The following is a 20,962-nucleotide window of genomic DNA, read 5'->3' on the forward strand; positions in this document are numbered from 1 at the left end:
ATAGTGATTATCATTTATAATTATAAAAGCATAACCTGAAAGGATTATATTTCTTTTACCATGCCTTGTGTTGCTTCATACACAGAACACAGCACAATTACTTTTTCTCATGTTACAGCAGCTGCTGAACACACACACATCTGTGTCTTCACTGTCCCCGAATGCACTGCTGCTCACAGTGACCTCGTCTGACTCCAATCTTCCTTAGACATGCTTCATCTTTATACACTTTATCCTACAATAAAACAGCATCCATCTATTTGCTGACCTCTTCAAGACTAAAAAAACTGTAATGTTGGCTCAGAAGCACAGTTTGTGTGTGTGTGTGTGTGTGTGTGTGTGTGTGTGTGTGTGTGTGTGTGTGTGTGTGTGTGTGTGTGTGTGTGTGTGTGTGTGTGTGTGTGTGTGTGTGTGTGTGCGTGTGYGTGTGTGCGCGTGTGTGTGTGTGTGTGTGTGTGTGTGTGTGTGTGTGTGTGTGTGTGTGTGTGTGTGTGTGTGTGTGAGTGTGTGTGTGTGTGTGTGAGTGTGTGTGAATGTGGATGGATTAGAGTAGATTATGGTTCTGTCAGGCTGATAACACAGGGCAATGTCACTTTGTTTGACTAAAATATGAGTGCGGATTAAAGAGAATTTCCCTGTTCATCTGCCCAAAGGTGTGTTTTGATTAGACTGGGATTATCTCACACACACACAGTTTAACATCAGAGCTGCTCTTAACCTCCTGCATTCTTTATTTCTCTTTCTCTGTTATAGTCTGCCAACACTGTAAAAACGTATATGACAAAAAGTAATAAGTAAAAATTAAAGGTGCAGTATGTAAGTTTGACACCACGTGGTTGAATTAGGTATAGGGTATATGCGGAAGTATGCTAAAGGACTTTTAATTTGTCAGTAACTTGTGTTAAAAATTAGCGATCTCAATACTGGCTGAGTGATATCCGATGTAAAGTGGGTCTCAGATTGTACAAGAAGCACAGCATTAAATTACATTTCCCCCCACCATGTCTTTGGAGGATTTATTTTACCCCAGTATATTCAATGAAGCTTCTGTGCTAGCCTGCCGATTCTAACGGGCGCTTGAGCAACTAAATCAGGGGTGTCCAAACTCGGTCCTGGAGGGCCGGTGTCCTGCAAAGTTTAATTCCAACCCCAATCAGACACACCTGGGCCAGCTAATCAAGCTCTTACTAGGCTTTCTAGGCTTTCTAGAAACATCCTTGCAGCTGTGTTGAGGGAAGTTGAAGCTAAAATCTGCAGGACACCGGCCCTCCAGGACCGAGTTTGGGCACTCCTGCGCTACATGAATGCCAAAGTCTATTTAACTGATTGTTTTTTAATTGCATTACAACATCAATGCTATAAAAGGAATCATATAAAATAGAAAAAAGTCACATTAACCGTTCACCGGAAGTTTATCAGTATAGGAAAAAACACTAGCTCTGCATGTACGCTATAGTGCTCCTGGATCAAAACAAACTCAAGAGCAGGTTGCTAGATTGACAGCAGGAGCAAGTGATTTTTGTTCTAACCAACACCTCGAACTGATATTTTGGAAACGGCTTCTATTTCTTGTAGCTGAACAACAGAAAACTGAAAATGATCAGCTCAGGTACACCTCATGTGCTTTATTCAGTGTTAAATGCTAACAATGAGAGTTTGAATGCCATTTTACTTGACTTTTTTTGTCATACTACTATCCCAGTACTGGGTTGCAGCTGGAAGTGCATCTGCTGTGTAAAACATATGCCGCAGTAGTTGTTGGTTCATTCCGCTGTGGATAAAGGGATGAATGCATAAAGGGGCTGATGAATAAAGGGAGTAAGCTGAAGGAAAATGAATGAATATTGAAGAAAAACAATCTATTTTTTTATAATAAATGAGATAAACACTCAGAATTGTTAAAGGTCAGAATTCTAGAAAAAACTAACCAATAAAAAAATGAACCCAGAACTGTGAGATATAAAAAATAACTATCTAGACATTTAGATCGTACAGTTCTGAAAATCTATGGCTGCGTTTGTAATCGCATACTTCCATACTATATAGTACGCTAAAATCAGTATACAAGCCATGTCTCTTTTTTTCCATCAAATTTTTCTTTTATTTTGTATTTTTGAACACAGAAAAACATGCCGTAGACAATCAGCATAATACAAAATGTGTAGATATACATATATAAACCAATATACAAGTTGTTAAATAATAGTGTTAATAATAGCGCCAGCCATGGCAACAATATTGTCAGTAAAAGGGAAAACCTGAAGAATAATGACAAGGACATACTGATGCAAAAAAATGACAAATAAAATGAATTAGTGCATATACATATATATACATATATACATACACACATACATATATGCATATACACATACATATATGCATATACACATACAAACAAACACACATACACACAGATGTACATACATACACACATACACACACACATACATATAGCCATATACATATGCACACATACATACATATGAAAAAAACAAATTTCAAAACCAAAAAAGGCACAAGCCATGTATGTCTGAATAGAACAGTATGCAAGATGTACCCAAATGACCAACTACTTCCGGCGAGATTCTGAAATGCACATGGCATAGTAAGGTCTAGATCGGATACGCAGCCGGCCGGAAGTGTGATATGCTCATCAATATAGCAGCATTTTTTTATGACACTGTATAAGAATAATTAATATTTTTACAGTACTGTGACGGTTGGATTTAGGGATAGGGTGGCGGTCGACGTTAACAAAATGCAATAAATGGGAAATTCAAAAAATAATATAAATAATTCTCGTTAACTTCCGGCCGCAACCATATCCGATGTAGCAACAACTGCATGGGATGGACGCTACGCTATCCCATGATGCCACACAAGAGAATTCATGAATGGGAGTGAAGCGATGCAACTCACGTTGGTAAAGGTCATGTGATTATGACAAAATGATGCATGTAATAAGTCCGAGTTTCGTTCATCAGCCAATTTAGTTTATTCAATTCACCTGTACCACGTCTTTGGACTGTGGGGGAAACCAGAGCACCCGGAGTACATCCATGCCAACACGGGGAGAACATGCAAACTCCACACAGAAATGCCAACTGGACCAGCCGGGACTCAAACCAGCAAACTTCTTGCTGTCAGGCAAGAGTGCTAACCACCGAGCCACCGTGTTGCCCTTTTCCAGATTTTGTTAAACAAAAAATATGTGTGAATGAGTGTGTATGGGTGTTTCCCTGTGATGGGTTGCGGCTGGAAGGGCATCCGCTGTGTAAAACATATGCTGGATAAGTTGGCGGTTCATTCCGCTGTGACGACCCCAGATTAATAAAGGGACTAAGCCGACAAGAAAAATAAATAAATGAATGTACAGATGAAAGTGAATGGAAGTAACTGAGACGATGTGAGTGTAATTAACGCCTGCTCAGTTTGCACAATATATACTACACTCTGCCCAAAAGATTAAACCCCTAAACCCTGCACTGCTCTTGACATGATTTCTCCTGTTCCTCAAATCTCCTTGCGCTCAGCTGTACATCATCCCATGCCTCTCCGTCTTTAATCTCAAATAGAGGGATTAAAAAAGCTTCTCGTTTTCTCATCTAATTCTCACCCTCCCGCTCCGCCATCTCTCTCTCTTTTCAGCTTCAAACATCATTTTGCATGGAGCTGCAATCTGAGGAAAGAGAGCTGAGGAGAGCGTGCAGATCCATTAAATGAGCTGTGAACATGGCAAGAATTGAGACAAGTGTGCTTAGATTTAAACAGTAACGCTCTCTGTCTTCAGTTATAACAGAGGGTCTGAGGAGGGAAATAATGCTTTTAGTAAATAAGATGGACTTTAAGTAGCCTAATATGACTGTGCTGTCTCTTTAAAAATACAAAGCATCTTCATTGAGGATTGAGGAATGGGAAACTGCACTAATCCATCTATGAAAGATAAAATGAAGAAGGTAAGAGAAATATTTGTGTATTAATGAGCTGTGTGTTCAGTGTTACATCAATGTAGATACAGTTGAAGTCAAAATGATTAGCTCTCTATATTCTTTATGAAATATTTCCCAAATGATGTTTAACAGAGCAAGGAATTTTTCACAGTATTTTCTTAAATGTTTTTTCTTCTGGAGAAAGTCTTATTTGTTTTAATTCGGCTAGAATAAAAGCAGTTTTTAATTTTTAAAAACCATTTTAAATGTGAATATTATCAGCCCCCTTACGCAATATTAGTTTTCAATTGTCTACAGAAGAAACCATCTTTATACAACGACTTTTCAAATTATATGGAGTCAATCTAGGGTCATATCTTCTCTGTATAGTAGATATACTTTACTTTATTGGAGGCGTGTCCGGGCATGCAGTACACACCCCATTTAGCTTAACTCCACCTCCTTGTAAAATCAGTGCCAGAAAGTGAAATGCACAGAAATGTGAAGTGCAAAGAGAAAACAACATCGCAAACCTACGGCTGACTAAAAAGCAACTCAATAGTTACAACAGACAGAAAAAGTTAAAGGTGTTTTCTGTCACTGTTTGTTTAGCCTGCATTAATGCATTTGGTGTTAACTGCACAATTAAACATTAAGGGCTCTGTTTTGATGATCCATGTGCAATGCGCAGGGCGCAAACGCATTCAGGGCGTGTCTGAATCCACTTTTGCTAATATAGGGATGGAAAAATTAATAAGCACATTTGCTATTTAAATGGCGGACTTTGTAAGTAGAAAAACTAAATGCTTCACTAGAGAGAAAACAGTTAAACAGAGCATCTACAGCGCGAGAATGAGAGATGAGCCTCCTCATTATTTACTTTCACTTTCACTCTTGTGGATAGGGAAACTTCTTGTACGCACACCCATTAGCCTATAAATAATTAATTTTCTTTGTTAAGTGCAAAGATTTGTTTCAAAACTATTTCTAAATTGAGTTCTAATTTTCAGCAAACTAATAAATGAACAATAATAATGAAGTGTGCTCAAAAAAAGAGTTTTATCCAAATACACATGCTGCCCCATATGGTCTAAAACCTGACAGGTGGACAAATCTAAGTTTGTTTTTAATAAAACAAATATAAATATGCATATAATTAATAATACTGCTAATAATAACTTTATACAAAAGCAAATTGTCCTGAATAAACTGACAAAGCCCCCCGAGATGAAGAAGGCATGAAAGTATGGTTTTTATATTTATGTAGGCTAGAAAATAATATGTTTTGTAATATTTTAATCCTTTATATTCATATCCTATATATATCCTTATTAAATCCTATATACATCCTTAATATTTTAATTCTTTTTCATATGTAAAGATATTTGCGTATTGCTGTACATCCTGTTTGTATTAAGCAATGTGTAAGCGAGGCGCACAACTAACGCACTAACGCAACTAACGCTGGACTTTAGACCGACTTTGTTCTGGCTTGCGCCACATTGCACCGGGTGTATGATAGGGCCCTACACGATTGTGATCACAATTTAAACCCGCGCTACATGAATGATAAATGCTAATGATTTGCATGTGTTTATTAATCCTTCAAAGCGCTGCATTCAAATCTGCGTTTGATTAAGAAACATTTAGTTTTTAAACTTTTTCAGTGAGTTACAAACAATTAAATAATACAGAAGTGCTGGGAGAACAGTTTTAGTTCAGATATAAACACTGATGCTTATGGTAAAGATTACAATCACCGTTTAATGGAACTTAACGCTGGTGAATGTTTTAGCAAGTACATTGTTTAACCAGCAGGTGGCGACAAAAAAACATCAAAATTATGTCACTGAATAGGTTTTCAGAAATGATCCACCTATAATGAAACATGAAATTTTATGTGAGAGTTGGTGAAAATTAATTAAAAATAAATATGATCTGATGTACAAGATGTTAGATTTCTATATCTAACATTTCTATATGTAGCGATAGTAGCAAAGATGACGTATTGAATGTTTTCCTTTTTTCAGCTGGTTCTTTCTTGATTTTTAATTTTTATTAAAACTACAGGTTCTGTTTGTTAAATCAATGGTTTTTGCAGTAATATTTTTGTATAAATGGAAAACAAGTGACATTGTCTTATCGCTTTTTTGCTGATCTGAAAAATGCTCCTATTCGTGACTCCAAAACTGTAGCGTGATCCAAATCATGAGATTTGTGATCCGTTACACCACTAAAATGTATATATATATATATATATATATATATATATATATATATATATATATATATATATATATATATATATATATATATTTATATATATATATATATATATATATATATATATAAATATGTTGTAATACTTTTCCACCTTTTCAGAAAAATATCAGTCATCATTTGTAGACATGCAGTCATTTTTTCATTGCGTAGACCTGTTTTAGTCTCTGAATCCACTAAACCAGTGGCTCTCAAACTTTTTTCATCAAATACCACCTCAGAAAAAAATGGTCTCTCCAAGTACCACCAAAATGAGCAGTATTGAAATACAGTAGCGTAGTAGGCCCAGTAAAGCAGCTACAACTCTGCACAGTTAAAAAAACGTGGCAGATTACCTCAGAAATATAAGCTATGTCATATATGGCTGTCATGTTCACCAGCGAACAACCGCCAGATGTCGCTGGTAAACACTCACTCATAAAACTACATATCTGCCTTCTTCTGGACTACATATGCATACATGCACTTCTCCTAGACACTCACGCCTGCTCACTCATCTAGCTTGATTACATTTGCACACCTGAGGACTTTCAGAGACTGATTAACACACACTATTTAAGCCACACATTTACCCCTTCAGTTTGCCGAGTCTTGTTCACTGTAAAGTAGCATTACAACGTGTTTTCCTTGTCTTGTTTTCCTGTGTTTTGAACCTAGCCTTGTTTATTTAGTTATCCTTGTCTGCCGCCTGCCTTTCGACCTCTTGATTGTTAAATTGACTACGATTCTGGATTGTCCTCACATACCTGTTTGCTCCCGTATTGACCACTGCTTGCCTGACTGTGAATAAACCTGCATATTGGATCCTACCTTCTGTTGTGGTGTTACTCCCCGGCGGTACAATGGCATATTATATACATCATTTTTAATTAATTTTGAAATGTGTGTAGCATGTACATGACATATTTCATTCTTCCACGTACCACTAGAAGGAAGCCTGTGTACCACTAGTGGTACACGTACCACAGTTTGAGAACCACTGCACTAAACGACCTTTGGAGAACCTTTCTTCCATCCGATGTTAATACTTTATTTTTCATTTGCAAAAATCTCTTTTATGTTGCAAGTATATTTGGTCCTAGATTGACTCTATATTATACTCTAACTTGCCTATACCCTGTATTAACCTAGTTCAGCCTTTAAATGTCACTTTAAGCTGAATACTAGTATCTTGAAAAATATCTAGTAAAATATTATGTGCTGTCATTATGGCAAAGATAAAACAAATCAGTCATTAGTGATGACTTATTAAAAAAATCATGTTTAAAAATGTGTTGCAAAAATCTCCTTTCCGTTAAACAGACATTGGGGAAAAAATTCAGGAGGGCTAATAATTCTGACTTCAACTGTATGAAAAGTAAATGAATGTGACGAAATCAAACATATTGACTAAACTGTGCTTAATTAGATTAAGTTGTCTCAAGTGCAATGTGGCCCCACCCCAAGGGTGTGGCTGAGTTTAAGGGGGCGGAGCATGTGGCACCAGGGCCCCGCCCACCTGAAGACGCAGACGGAGAAAATGAAGTAACTTCTGAGTTTAAGCAGCCTCTGAATGCACTCGTCCAAAACTGCACCCTGCTGCATAACATCGTCGGCCCGGCGTGCATCTTCCTCAGACAGGGCTTCGCCAAATCACAGCTCGTATGTACTAACTAAAACTAAAAAACTCAAAATCAAAGCATCATCTGCATTCTCCAACCGGCATTAATCACGTCATCTCAGTCATTTCAGTTGTTTTTTTCTCATCGTCGTGAATCATGTCATTGGTTTGTTGCAGATCAAAAGACATTTCATTCTATGATAATTGCAAAAAAAAATTGCATTACTAAAGTTTTTGGAAATCTAGGGTTTTTAAATGTGCATATTTTTTTATTTTATTTTATTTTATTTATTTTGTATTAGAGGAGAAAAATTAATAAAGCATCACTGTTGATTAAAGTCATGGATAAAATGATGAATCGTATAATGAATATTTTAAAGAGTATTTGTCAATACTATGTTTTACTATGTTGTCCAAAACTACCGTAAAAGTGCATATTTTATTTTATTTACAAAATATATATTTTTACATATATCTGAAATAAATCTCTAATGCTTTACTTTGTAAGGTTGCATTTATTTAAATTTTAAATATTTTTTTTTCTATTTTAAGAAATCAGTCAGATATGATATGTGAATTTACTGCAAAAATGTACTATGGATACTATAATAACCATTTCCATTTATTTGACTCAATTTAATCATTAAAAAAGTGAAATATTTTATTAAATCTACCCAGCTGACACACAACTGAATAAGACATTAATATCAGATTAGATTTAGGTTGTCAGCAATCTAAGGACAACACATTTTATTTTATTTTATTTTATTTTATTTTATTTTATTTTATTTTATTTTATTTTATTTTATTTTATTTTATTTTATTTTATTTTATTTTACATATTTCTGAAATAAATCTCTAATGCTTTACTGTGTAAGGTTGCATTTATTTAAGTTTTAAAATAATGATAATAATAATAAATATGAAATGTGAATTTACTGTTTAAGAAATGTTACTAATAATTTTTTCCATTCATTTGACTAAAGTTAAGAAGTAATTTTTAAAAATATTTTATTGAATATACCCAGCAGAAACATCAAAAGCATCATAAGATATTAGGTTAGATTTAGGTCGCCAGTGTTTGTAGACAACGTTGTTTTGACGTCCAATAGCGACGTGAAATGACGCTGATATTTTGTTGATTTTAGGTTGTGTTAGAAAGTGACCAAAATCCAATATTGATTCAACATCTTAAACCGACGCCATATTAAACACTGACATTTATTCGTCAAGTATGACAACCAAATCCAGTGTCTGATAGACATCATATTGGTAACGTCCACACAATGTCAAGCTCTAACATCATTAGACATTGATATTTGATTGTTTTTAGGTTGCGTTGAAAAGTAATCAAAATGCAACGTCTGTCCGACATTGGACATTGAAGTCGGTCTGACGTTAGGGTATAACGTCAATCTGACTTCATTCTGTAGTCATGTGCCTGCTGGGATACTGTGAGAACAGGATTTCGAGCTGGATTTGTGGCATATGTAATCCACTGGTTTATTGCGCATGCATGTGAGCTATATGGAATTGGGTGTTAATGTAAATAGAAAAGAGACTCAGTGAGATTTTATCATCTGGCACTCTGTTAAACCTCATCTTTGTCTGGACAGTCTGTGGTGTGTGTTTCTCTGGGTGCTCATCGAGATAAACCCCAAATCTCCTTATATTTAGCTGTTGGATCTTTCACTGTGTAATCTAGTGACTACTCATGTCAACACCGTCTTACATGCTAGAACTAGTCCTCAAACTCACATTCTGTTCCAGTTTCTCATAACTGCATACATATTTGTGTTTTGTCTATCGTTTTTGTCTCAATCATCAAATTATGCATCTCTTTGCTTCTGAATTATGCACTGATATTGATTTTTCATTCCTAATTCTGATTAATGTTTTTTTTAAAAAGCAAATTATCTGATTTTGATACCAATTTCATTAAAAGCAAGAGGAAAAAAGTTACATTTTTGCACTTTGAGTTGAATATTAATATCTTGAAATTTGACAGGAGGACTAATAGATATGTAATCAGCATTTTAATGGTGATGAAAAGTGAATAAATAATTTATGAAAGTCAAAGACATTGACTAAATTGTGCTTACTAAGTTGTCTCAAGTATAATGTTGCCCCATCCCAAGGGTGTGACTGAGTTTAAATGGCTGCAGCATGCTATGCCAGGGCCCTGGCCACCAGGAGATGCAAATAAAGTGACCTCTGACAACTATATTTAAGATTTTCTTCATCAAATCATCACCTAAACATGAGCTGTAATGAAATCTGCACAAACGATCTATGCAGTGTTTTATTTGAAAAGGTCAGACAACTGAATAAATGAATGATCAGTGTTTATAGAGGACCTATTATGCAAACAAATACTTTTAAATGGGGTTTAAACACAGGTATGTGATGATACTGTGTAAATACATCCAGCCACTAATGGTAAAAGTTAATTAATTCTATTTTTTTTATTCTCACACTTGATAAAAACACTTTTTTTCTTATTATTAATGTCAGGGTAACAATAACATCATATACATTTGTTACAAAGAGTGTACATGAGTTTTACAGAGGAGCAAAGCATCAAATAAGCACATAAAAGAGAAACAAATAATATTAACTCATTAAGAAAATTAAAAAAGAAAAATAAGTTAACCGTTCTAATGGCTTTAAGATGTTTAGAGGAAGCAATAGTTCTAATGTACTGTTGAATTTACTTTTCAAAAACAATAAAACAAGGTATACACTGAGAGAATTTACAGCGGTGTATATGAAATTTAGCAAGGATTAAAAGGAGATTAATAATGAAATATTCCTTACTTTTATCATCAGGAGCATTAAAAAAACCCAGCAAGATATCCTTAATAGATAACAAGACTCCTGGTAGTATTTTGCGATGAATATCTAAAGAAAGTTCAATCCAAAAGCATTGTTTATGAGGGCAACTCCAAAACTCTGCAGAAACACTTTGATTGACATTCTCCCTTTGTATGAGTCATCAGAGGAGGAAAGCCCCGCCCACTAGTGACCATCTTTCCCTCAGCAGCATAGGACGTTTGTCTTGTCTGTGAATCTGCTACTATGCTGACACAAAGGCATTTGTAGCTCCGCCCTCTTTTTAAAAGAGCACAATCTCGTTTGAATTTAAAGCGACAGTCACCAAAACGGCACCATTAAGATCAAAACCTAATAGGGTCAGTTTCAAAGAGTTATACTTCACACACACATTCTTGAGATGTCAGAGACTTATTTTACATCTTGCAAGTATGAGCATAATAGTTGCCCTTTAAGTATACATTTTCTTCCAGAACAAAGATTGGCTGTATTAAAACAAAAAACAACCAGTTCTGATGTCTGGCCTGTTATAAATATGAAATGCACCATTAACTGATTGATTAATGTGTGTCTTGTGTCTGTTGATTTAACAGGACAGGGAGCTGCGGCCGGAAGAGATTGAAGGTATTAATGCACAAACTCTTCTTCACACAAGAGTCTGACAGGAAAACCTGCTGTTTGTGCTGCTCAGCCTCTCTCTCTGTGTGTGTGTGTGTGTGTGTGTGTGTGTGTGTGTGTGTGTGTGTGTGTGTGTGTGTGTGTGTGTGTGTGTGTGTGTGTGTGTGTTTCTGCAGAGCTGAGAGAAGCTTTTAAAGAGTTCGACAGAAATAAAGGATACATCAACTGCAGAGACCTGGGCGAATGCATGCGGACCATGGGTTACATGCCCACCGAGATGGAGCTGATCGAGCTGAGCCAAACCATCAGTGAGTGAACTTAGTGTTTTCAGATAATAAGCCAATAAGGTGTTTTACATTAAATGTACATAATAAAAACAACGTTATCTCACGGCAATTTGTAACTTTTTGATTTAGTGGCTAATTCGTATGAATTTGTGCAATGTCATTCGTACAATTTAGTACGATTTGCTCATCCCCCAATGATGGTTGGTTTTAGGGGTGGGGTAAAAACTTACACTTTTGTACAACTTAACTCGTACAAATTCATACAAATTAGCCACTAAACTAACAAAACGTAAATACTTAAGTTTCCTTGTGAGATCAGGCTGAATACAACACCTACAAAACACCTACATAATAAAGATATATATTATATTATAAATGTTTTTTACTCTCAAAATGCATTTGATTTGAATTTAAATGCATTTTGAATTCCTGTAGAGGAGAGTAAAAAACATTTATAATAAAAAATATTTATTATGTATTTTGAAGGATGACATTATGAAAATGAATTTAGAAAATATTAAGAGAAGAATAATAAGATAAAAAAATACTCTGGAGTCGTAAACATTGTATTTCTAAGGATAAACAAATCTGTTGTAAAAAAAAGTTTGAAGTAAAGATTGTATTTTTACATGTAAAATGAATAAAGTGATTCAGTAGAATTTGAGAGAGGAAAATCCGTCATAACCTTTTATATTTTAAGATTACAAAAGTGTAAATAATCTGTACAGATTTAGAGAAGAATGGGAAAATGAGGGAAAATAGGTTTCTGTGTTTTGTAAGTGTATAATATGAATAATGTAAAATTGTAAATAATGTAATAATGAAATTTAAACACTTGCAATTAATTCTAATAAAAATAAACATACGAAATCTATTGGTGTTTAAAGTCAAAAGAATCTGTAAAGATTCAGTTAATTATTTATTATTAATAATAATAATAATAATGGGGCGACACGGTGGCAATATTGAGTTTCCTCTGAAAGCTCTGGTTTCCCCCACAGTCTAAAAACATGCGCTAATAGGTGAATTAGGCAAGCTATATTGTCTGTAGTGTATGTGTGTAAATAAGAATGTATGGGTGTTTCCCAGTGATGGGTTGCAGATGAAAGCACATCCACTGCATAAAACATATGCTGGATAAGTTGACGGTTCATTCCGCTGTGGTGACCACTGATAAATAAAGGGACTAAGCCTAAAAGAAAATTAATAAATAAATAATAATAATAATAATATAAATCATTATTATTATTATTATTATTATTATTATTATTTATTATTATTATTTTATAGTCTGTAAAGTCATAAATATAAGTAAAGATTTAATTCATTATTAATAATACTAATTTTATTATTATATAGTGTTGAAAGTCATAAGTATCTGTAAAAATTCTAATAATTAATAATAATAAAAAGTATTACTATTATTATTTTTATTATTATTTTTATTATTATTATTCATATAATTATTATAATTATAATAATAATAATGATAATAATTAACAGATACTTATGACTTTCAACACTCTACAATAATAATAACAATATTATAATATAATATAATAACAATAATATAATATAATAACAATATAATATAATATAATATAATATAATATAATATAATTTAATGTAATATAATATAATATAATATAATATAATATAATATAATATAATATAATATAATATAATATAATATAATATAATATAATAATTATGTATACCTTCTGGATTTAGATAGGAATAAAAATTAAAAAACCTTTATTGGTATTTGAGGTCACACTCTATATAAACTGAATAATCAAATGATTATATTTTTTTCAAATTATTTGCATTTTATTAAAATTTGGGAAGAAAACAAATGCATGTGTTTAAACTCGCCTAATATTTTTAAAGATAAAATAATAAAATGTGATGATAAGAAAAACTTTTGAAGTTTGAAAAACTTTTAATGTTTAAGAGAAACATTTTGATTTTGAAAACCTTTTACTGCTATTTAAAATCACACAGTCTCTGTATATTTTTTTAAGCTGGAGGTAAAATTGACTTTGAGGACTTTGTGGAGCTCATGGGCCCCAAAATGCTGGCAGAGACAGCGGACATGATCGGAGTCAAAGAGCTGAGAGATGCTTTCAAAGAGGTATAAACAAATCTTTACACTCATATACGACTAATTTTTGAATTATGGGCACACTTTTTTAGTTAAAAAAAAAATTAGCATTTTTTATCAGTGTTTGACATAATCTTGGGCATATAGAGTTGTCTTTTACCATTGTAGTCAGAATCATTAGCCCTTCTGAATTATTGGCCTTATTCTTGGATGTGGAAGTGTGCTTGTTTACGATTCAGCTTCCTGGAGAAGTGACTAAGAATAATAAACCGCAGAAACAGTCAAACTACTTGCTCTACGAACAAGTTTTTGTATGATTATACAGACAAAGCAGAATCGTATAACAAGAAAATGTCAGTTTGCAACATCAAGCAGCATAACCAACTGTTTTTAACGTCTAAAAATGAATGAAAGTGTGTGATACCAGAAGTTTCAAGCCAAATAGGTTCAAATGGCTGCGCCTGCTCATACACAAAGAATACGGTGAATTAGACCCTCTGTGTATTTCTTCCCCAATTTTTGTTTAACGAAATTTTTTTTTTCAGCACATTTCTAAACATAATAGTTTTAATAACTCATCTCCAATAACTGATTTATTTCATCTTTGCCATGATGACAGTAAATTATATTCGACTAGATATTTTTAAGACACTTCTATACTGCTTAAAGTGACATTTAAAGGCTTAATTAGGTTAACTAGGCAGGTTAGGGTAATTAGGCAAGTTATTGTATAATAATGGTTTGTTCTGTAGACTATTGAAAAAAAATATATACCTTAAAGGGGCTAATAATTTTGACCTTAAAATGGTTTTTAAAACATTAAAATATGCTTTTATTCCAGCTGAAATAAAACAATTTCTCCAGAAGAAAAAATATTATCAGACATTCTGTTAAAATCTCCTTGCTCTGTTAAACATAATTTGGTGTCTGTGTCTGTGTTTGTGTGTCGTGTGTGTCTGTGTGAGTGATAAGTTTTAAGTTTTGAGAAAATCTAGAAAAGGTTGCAATATAGTTTGAAATTGGTGTTGAGATTTTGGTTCTGCATTGTATCCTCTCAAGCTGAATGACTTAAATTCCCTCATCCACTCTTTGAAACATGGAGGGTCGGAAGTTTTCCAGTTAAAAAAATTTTTTTTTTCTTTTTTTGCAAAAGTTAAAGGTCCCATCAAATTAAAATAAAATTGCTACATGTTAGTATCAGTAATTGTTAGTTTTTAAGATATCCATAAGCTTGAGTGCTCTAAAACAGTGACAAAATTCACGTTTAGAAGATATAAAACCGATACAAACATGTAAATTGTGTAGTTTGTCACTTCCACCCAAATAAATCAAGTTTTTATTCATGTCACCTCATACTTCAGTTTCTCATCAAATCATAACCAATCAAATGCTCTGTAGTGTCTGACATGCCCCACCCCCTTGCTTTTCATTTGATGCGCTTGAGCTCAGCCACCCTCACTGCCAGAGCGGTGACAAAACAAAACGCTTTTATAAAAGTCTCTTATGTCTCGAAATATCCAAGAATTGCTTTAAGTCAGAGTTTTCCAGGGGTATGCAGGGCTGGATTAACATAAGGGCTAGGTGGGGCTGAAGCCCCAGAGCTCATGGAAGAAAGGGGCCCTTGATTGGCTGAAGAATTTATTTGCGATATTACGTGGGAATTACGTGAAATCACGCCTCTTTGTGTAATGCTTTTGCTCATTGATAATGTGAAGTATTCCTTTCGGTTCGCTGCTGTTAAAATATAGTGGTGCTGGTGCTAAACTGGGGCTCAGAGTGGCTGTAGCCCACTCAGAATATTCAATAGCCCTGTTTTAGTCACCCATAAGGGTGATCAGATGTCCCCATTTTCCCAGGACAGTCCCTTACTTCGGCACTACCGCGAGAACCGTCCAGTCAAAAGTAGGCCAACGAAGTTCGTTGTAGAACAAAAAATAGAATTTAAACAGTCTTCGTCACTGATTACCTTGTACAGGTATTAACAGAGGCTGCGACAGGCGGAATCCTACTGAATGAACTCATAACTGAAGCGCAATCTCAGTTACAGCTGGAATAAAAGTATTTTTTTTAAACGGTGCGCGCCCGCATGATCTTCCATCACACAATATAACCGAGTCATTGCGTGAGCAAATCATATAGCCTGCACATGTAGTTATTAAAATGACCATCGTTGCGGAGTAGGTATCTCAAGTAAGGTTAACACCTAGAAAGTTAGAAAGTAAACTTTTTTATGAATGTTTACTTTGCCCCTTTTATGAAAATGATAATAATATGGAGGAATGAAGTATTGGCGCTGGCTTTCATCAGACAATATATCTAACGTAATAAAATAAAATAAAATAAAATAAAAATAAAATTAAATAAAAAAATAAAAATAAATAAATAATAAATAAATAAAAACATCATTTTATAAAATAAGGATGCTAGCTTTCTGTAACTCAGAAGACCACAATATTTTGGATATAAGAAGCATGGATTTTAAAGATATCCTATCATTAGGGATTCATGGTCAGCTAAAGTTTAAAAGAAACTTTTTAAAGGTAAAACCCTATTTAAAGTATTTATTACAAAGCATTAATTTAGGAAGTGTTGCAAATGTTGTTGTTTTTTTTATTTTGTTTTGCTGATTTTTGCAGCCTGTTTGATAGTTATGTTTCATATTGTCATGACTTACTTTTGTATACTTGCAGACCTATTTAAAAAAAATCGAATTGAAAAATATATAATAATCAAATATAAATCAAATGGTGTAAAATTAGATAATAATATTAATTAGTAACTTATTTAAATAATAATAACAATAATATATATAGTTTACAGTATGTATATATATATATATATATATATATATATATATATATATATATATATATATATATATATATATATATATATATATATATATATATATATATATACACAGTTGAAGTCAGAATTATTAGCCCCCCTTTGAATTTTTTTCTTCTTTTTTAAATATTTCCCAAATGATGTTTAACAAAGTAAGGAAATTTTCACAGTATGTCTGATAATATTTTTTCTTCTGGAGAAAGTCTTAATCTTTTTATTTCGCCTAGAATAAAAGCTGGTTTTCATTTTTTGAAACAGCATTTCAGGGACAAAATTATTAGCCCCTTTAAGCTATATTTTTTCTCGATAGTCTACAGAACAAATCATCGTTATACAATAACTTGCCTAATTACCCTAACCTGCCTAGTTAACCTAATTAACCTAGTTAAGCCTTTAAATGTCACTTTAAGCTGTAAAGAAGTGTGTTGAAAAATATCTAGTCAAATATTATTTACTGTCATCATGGCAAAGATAAAATAAATCAGTTATTAGAAATGAGTTACTAAAACTATTTTGTTTAGAAATGTGTTGAAAAAATCTGCTCTCCATTAAACAGAAATTGGGGGGAAAATAAACAAGCGGTCTAATAATTCAGGGGGGCTAATAATTCTGACTTCATATACACACATATATATATATATATATATATATATATATATATATATATATATATATATATATATATATATACTTTGTGAGGTAAAAAAATAAAAAGGGGCCCTTTGATGTTCTATAGCCCCATGGCCCAATGTGTTCTTAATCCAGCCCTGGGGGTATGAATAGTTTCGGGCTTGACTGTATAAAAGCACATTGGTCCATCAGGATGCTGACAGTTTCTCTGCTGTACAGTTTGACTCTAATGGAGACGGTCAGATCAGCGTGACAGAGCTCAGAGAAGCCATGAAGAAGCTGATGGGGGAACAGCTGAACTCCAGAGACATTGATGATATACTGCGAGATGCAGACCTCAACGGAGACGGATTGGTGGATTTCGAAGGTGAGAGAATGTAATGCACAAGTATGAGGATTTTTGATGTGTTTTTCTGTGGCTGAATGTGTGTTTCTTTGTGTTTTTGCTCCAGAGTTTGTGAGGATGATGTCACGCTGATGTCATCATGGAGCAGCTATTTGAACGTTTTGAATAGGAGCGCTGTTTGTAAAAAAAAAAATGTTGATTTTATTTATTGAGAATTGTTTAACACTTATTTAAATTGTGTATTGTTATTTCACTGTTTAATTGGCTATTTTCAGAGATATTTCGCATTATGAGTGTATTTGTATAGTGTGCTTCTTTTTAAAAAAAACAAAATTAAATAATTTGATTACAGTGGTTTGTTAATGACCTGCTCATGCGTCGTCTTTTTTTACTTGACTGGCACTCTTAGTAAATATGGGCAAAGAGCCATTCAATATGTTAATTTCTAACAAAAAGAAATCAGTAATTTTTCTAAAATGTATTATTCATTTAGTAATTTTCCTTCAGCCTAGTGTCTTTATTCATCAGGGGTCACCACAGCGAAATGAACCGACAACATATCCAGCATGTGTTATAAACAGTTGATGCTTTTCCAGCTGCAACCCAATACTGGGAAACATCCATGCACACTCATCATACACCACAGCCAATTTAGTTCATTCAATTCACCTGTACTGCATGTGTTAGGACTGTGGGGGAAACCGGAGCACCCGGAGGAAACACACACCAACACAGGGAGAACATGCAAACTCCACACAGAAATGCCAAATGACCCAGCTTGGACTCGAACCAGCAACCTTCTTGCTGTGCGGTTACAGTGCTAACCACTGAGCCACTGTGTCGCCTAAAATGTATTATTTAAAATATATATTTTTATGCTATAGTGTGATTCATTCATCAAAAATAAATAAATAGAATAGAATAAAATATAGATGTATTCAAATGTAAAATAAAGATGTGTTTGCCATATATTCATATTTTGGTTGTTGTTAATGTTTATTGAGGGTTATGCAGAATTTTTTCATTTATTTTTTGTGGCAGAATTTAATTTAATACTAAAAAAAGTTTCAGATGATTTAAAATAAATCCTAAACCTCGAGGAATCCCAATCCTAATATATATATATATATATATATATATATATATATATATATATATATATATATATATATATATATATATATATATATATATATATATATATATATATATATATATATATATATATATAGTTGAAATCAGAATTATAACAGAGCAAACAGAGCAAGGACATTGTCACAGAATGTCTGATAATATCTTTTCTTCTGGAGAAAGTCTTAATTGTTTTATTTCTAAATAATAAAAAAAATTTTTTTAAAACATTTTAAGGTCAAAATTATTAGCCCCTTTAAGGTTTATTTTTTTGATAGTCTACAGAACAAACACTGTTTTACAATAACTTTCTTAGTTAACCTAGTTAAGCCTTTAAATGTCACTTTAAGCTGTATAAAATATCTTGTATAAAATATGTCTTGAAAAATATCTAGTCAAATATCATTTACTGTCATCATGGCAAAGAAATAAATCAGTTATTAGAAATGAGTTATTAAAACTATTATATTTAGAAATTTGTTGAAAAAATCTCACAATTACACAGAATTGGGGAAAAAATAAACAGGGGCTAATTATTCTAATTTCATTTGTGTGTGTGTGTGTGTGTGTGTGTGTGTGTGTGTGTGTGTGTGTGTGTGTGTGTGTGTGTGTGTGTGTGTGTGTGTGTGTGTGTGTGTGTGTGTGTGTGTGTGTGTGTGTGTGTGTGTGTGTGTGTGTGTGTGTGTGTGTGTGTGTGTGTGTGTGTGTGTGTGTGTGTGTGTGTGTGTGTGTGTGTGTGTGTGTGTGTGTGTGTGGGGCTTCCTACATAAAGACCCAATTTAAACAGTGAAAAATATCAATTAGATATTTCTAATAAATCTTCATTAGAAAATATTTTGTTTTTTTAATATGCAATATAATGATGCTTTGGTTAAAATGTTTTTAAACTAAATATAAATAATTATTAATTCCCGAAACTGAAAATCCTTTCATCATTTATTCAACCTTCACTTGTGTCACAATTTTTTCCGTTTACCCCAAAAGAAGATATTTTGAGGAATTTTGGAATCCTGTAACCATTGACAGCCATGGTATTTGTTTTTTTCTGCTACAGAAGTCAATGGTTACCATTTTCTAACATTCTTTAAAATATCTTTTTTTGTGTTCAACAGAATAAAAAAGCTCAAAAAGGTTAGGAAGCACCGTGTGAGTAAATGGTGACTATTTTTCTGTATGAACTATCTCTTTAAATATTTATTTTATTTACTTATTTATTTAATATATTAATATAATAGTATTTTATAGCCATGCATTATTCTATTGCATATAACAACACAAGTAACAATTGTGAATTGAGATTTGAAGAAAAAAGTATGCAACTCTCTAAATAAATATTTATTTATTTCAGTATTTCTATAGAAATTGTAATATTTCATCATGAATACTTTTTAGTTTTTATTATTTTACTATAATTTAAAAAGCACCTATTTTTACAAGATGTAAAATAAGTCTTGTGGTCCCTAGAGTGTGTGTGAAGTTTCAGCTCAAAATACCCCACAAGTAACGTTTTAACCATTTCAAACTGCCCCTTTCATCAAGCTTTGATTCAAATTATGCCATTTTGGTGACTGTTGCTTCAAATGCAAATGAAATTGTGCTGTTTTTCAAAAGAGGGCTGAGCTACAAACGCCTGTGTCAGTGGGTTGTTGCTAGAGCAGATACGTTTGCGGCCGGAAGTTAATAAGAAATATTTTTATGATTTATTAAATTTCTTATTGGTTGTATTTTATTAACATCTACCCCCACCCCAACCCTAAACCCAACCGTCACAGTAATGTAAAAATCAGTTGTTGTACCGAGTATTAGTTATGTTATCTATTAAACTACCCAATAAAATTTTTTTTTTAACGCCTACCCCCACCCCAACCCTAAACCCAACCCTCACAGTACTGTAAAAATATTAATTATTGTTATACAGTGTCATAAAAAAATGCTGCTTTATTAATGTGCATATCGCATTAATATTAATATTCGATCTAGACTTTACCGTGTCAGTGGCATATTCAAAAACAAGACTAACATCCTATGCTAATGAGGGAGAGATGGTCACTAGTGGGCGGGGCTTTCCCCTTCTGATGACATGTACAAAGTAAGAATGTCAATCAAAGTGTTTCTGCAGACTGTTTTTATCAAGTGTGAATATAAAAGGTAGAATTAATTAATGTTTACCATTAGAGGGTGGCTATATTGACACACTGTCACCACACAACTGTGTTTATACCCATTACAAAAGTGATTTTTGCATAATAGGTCCCCTTTAAATCTGATATTGTTATCACTTACTGAAGACATCATTCAGAGCCTTGTTTTTTTATTAACAGTGACTTTTATATGCATGAAACGACAGATCTCAAG

General features: G+C 33.2%; 1 protein-coding gene across 4 annotated transcripts in view; it reads left to right on the forward strand.

The window, feature by feature from the left end:
• Window positions 1–17,839, forward strand: part of cabp2b (calcium binding protein 2b) — a 75,922-nt gene extending 58,083 nt beyond the window's left edge. For 2 of the 4 annotated variants that reach the window (XM_021481262.3, XM_021481261.3), the window contains 5 exons: window positions 11,238–11,268; window positions 11,439–11,570; window positions 13,574–13,683; window positions 17,350–17,497; window positions 17,583–17,839. In XM_021481262.3, the coding sequence (XP_021336937.1) occupies window positions 11,238–11,268; window positions 11,439–11,570; window positions 13,574–13,683; window positions 17,350–17,497; window positions 17,583–17,608 (447 nt within the window). In that variant the 3' untranslated portion in view covers window positions 17,609–17,839. Of the gene's footprint in view, window positions 1–1,647; window positions 3,960–7,658; window positions 7,854–11,237; window positions 11,269–11,438; window positions 11,571–13,573; window positions 13,684–17,349; window positions 17,498–17,582 lie in introns of those variants that run through there. The other 2 variants (XM_021481263.3, XM_005169623.6) reach the window with 2 other exon arrangements.
• Window positions 17,840–20,962: the final 3,123 nt, after the last annotated feature.

The sequence above is a fragment of the Danio rerio genome, chromosome 14, assembly GCF_049306965.1.
Source record: "Danio rerio strain Tuebingen ecotype United States chromosome 14, GRCz12tu, whole genome shotgun sequence".
Taxonomy (NCBI): Eukaryota; Metazoa; Chordata; class Actinopteri; order Cypriniformes; family Danionidae; genus Danio; species Danio rerio.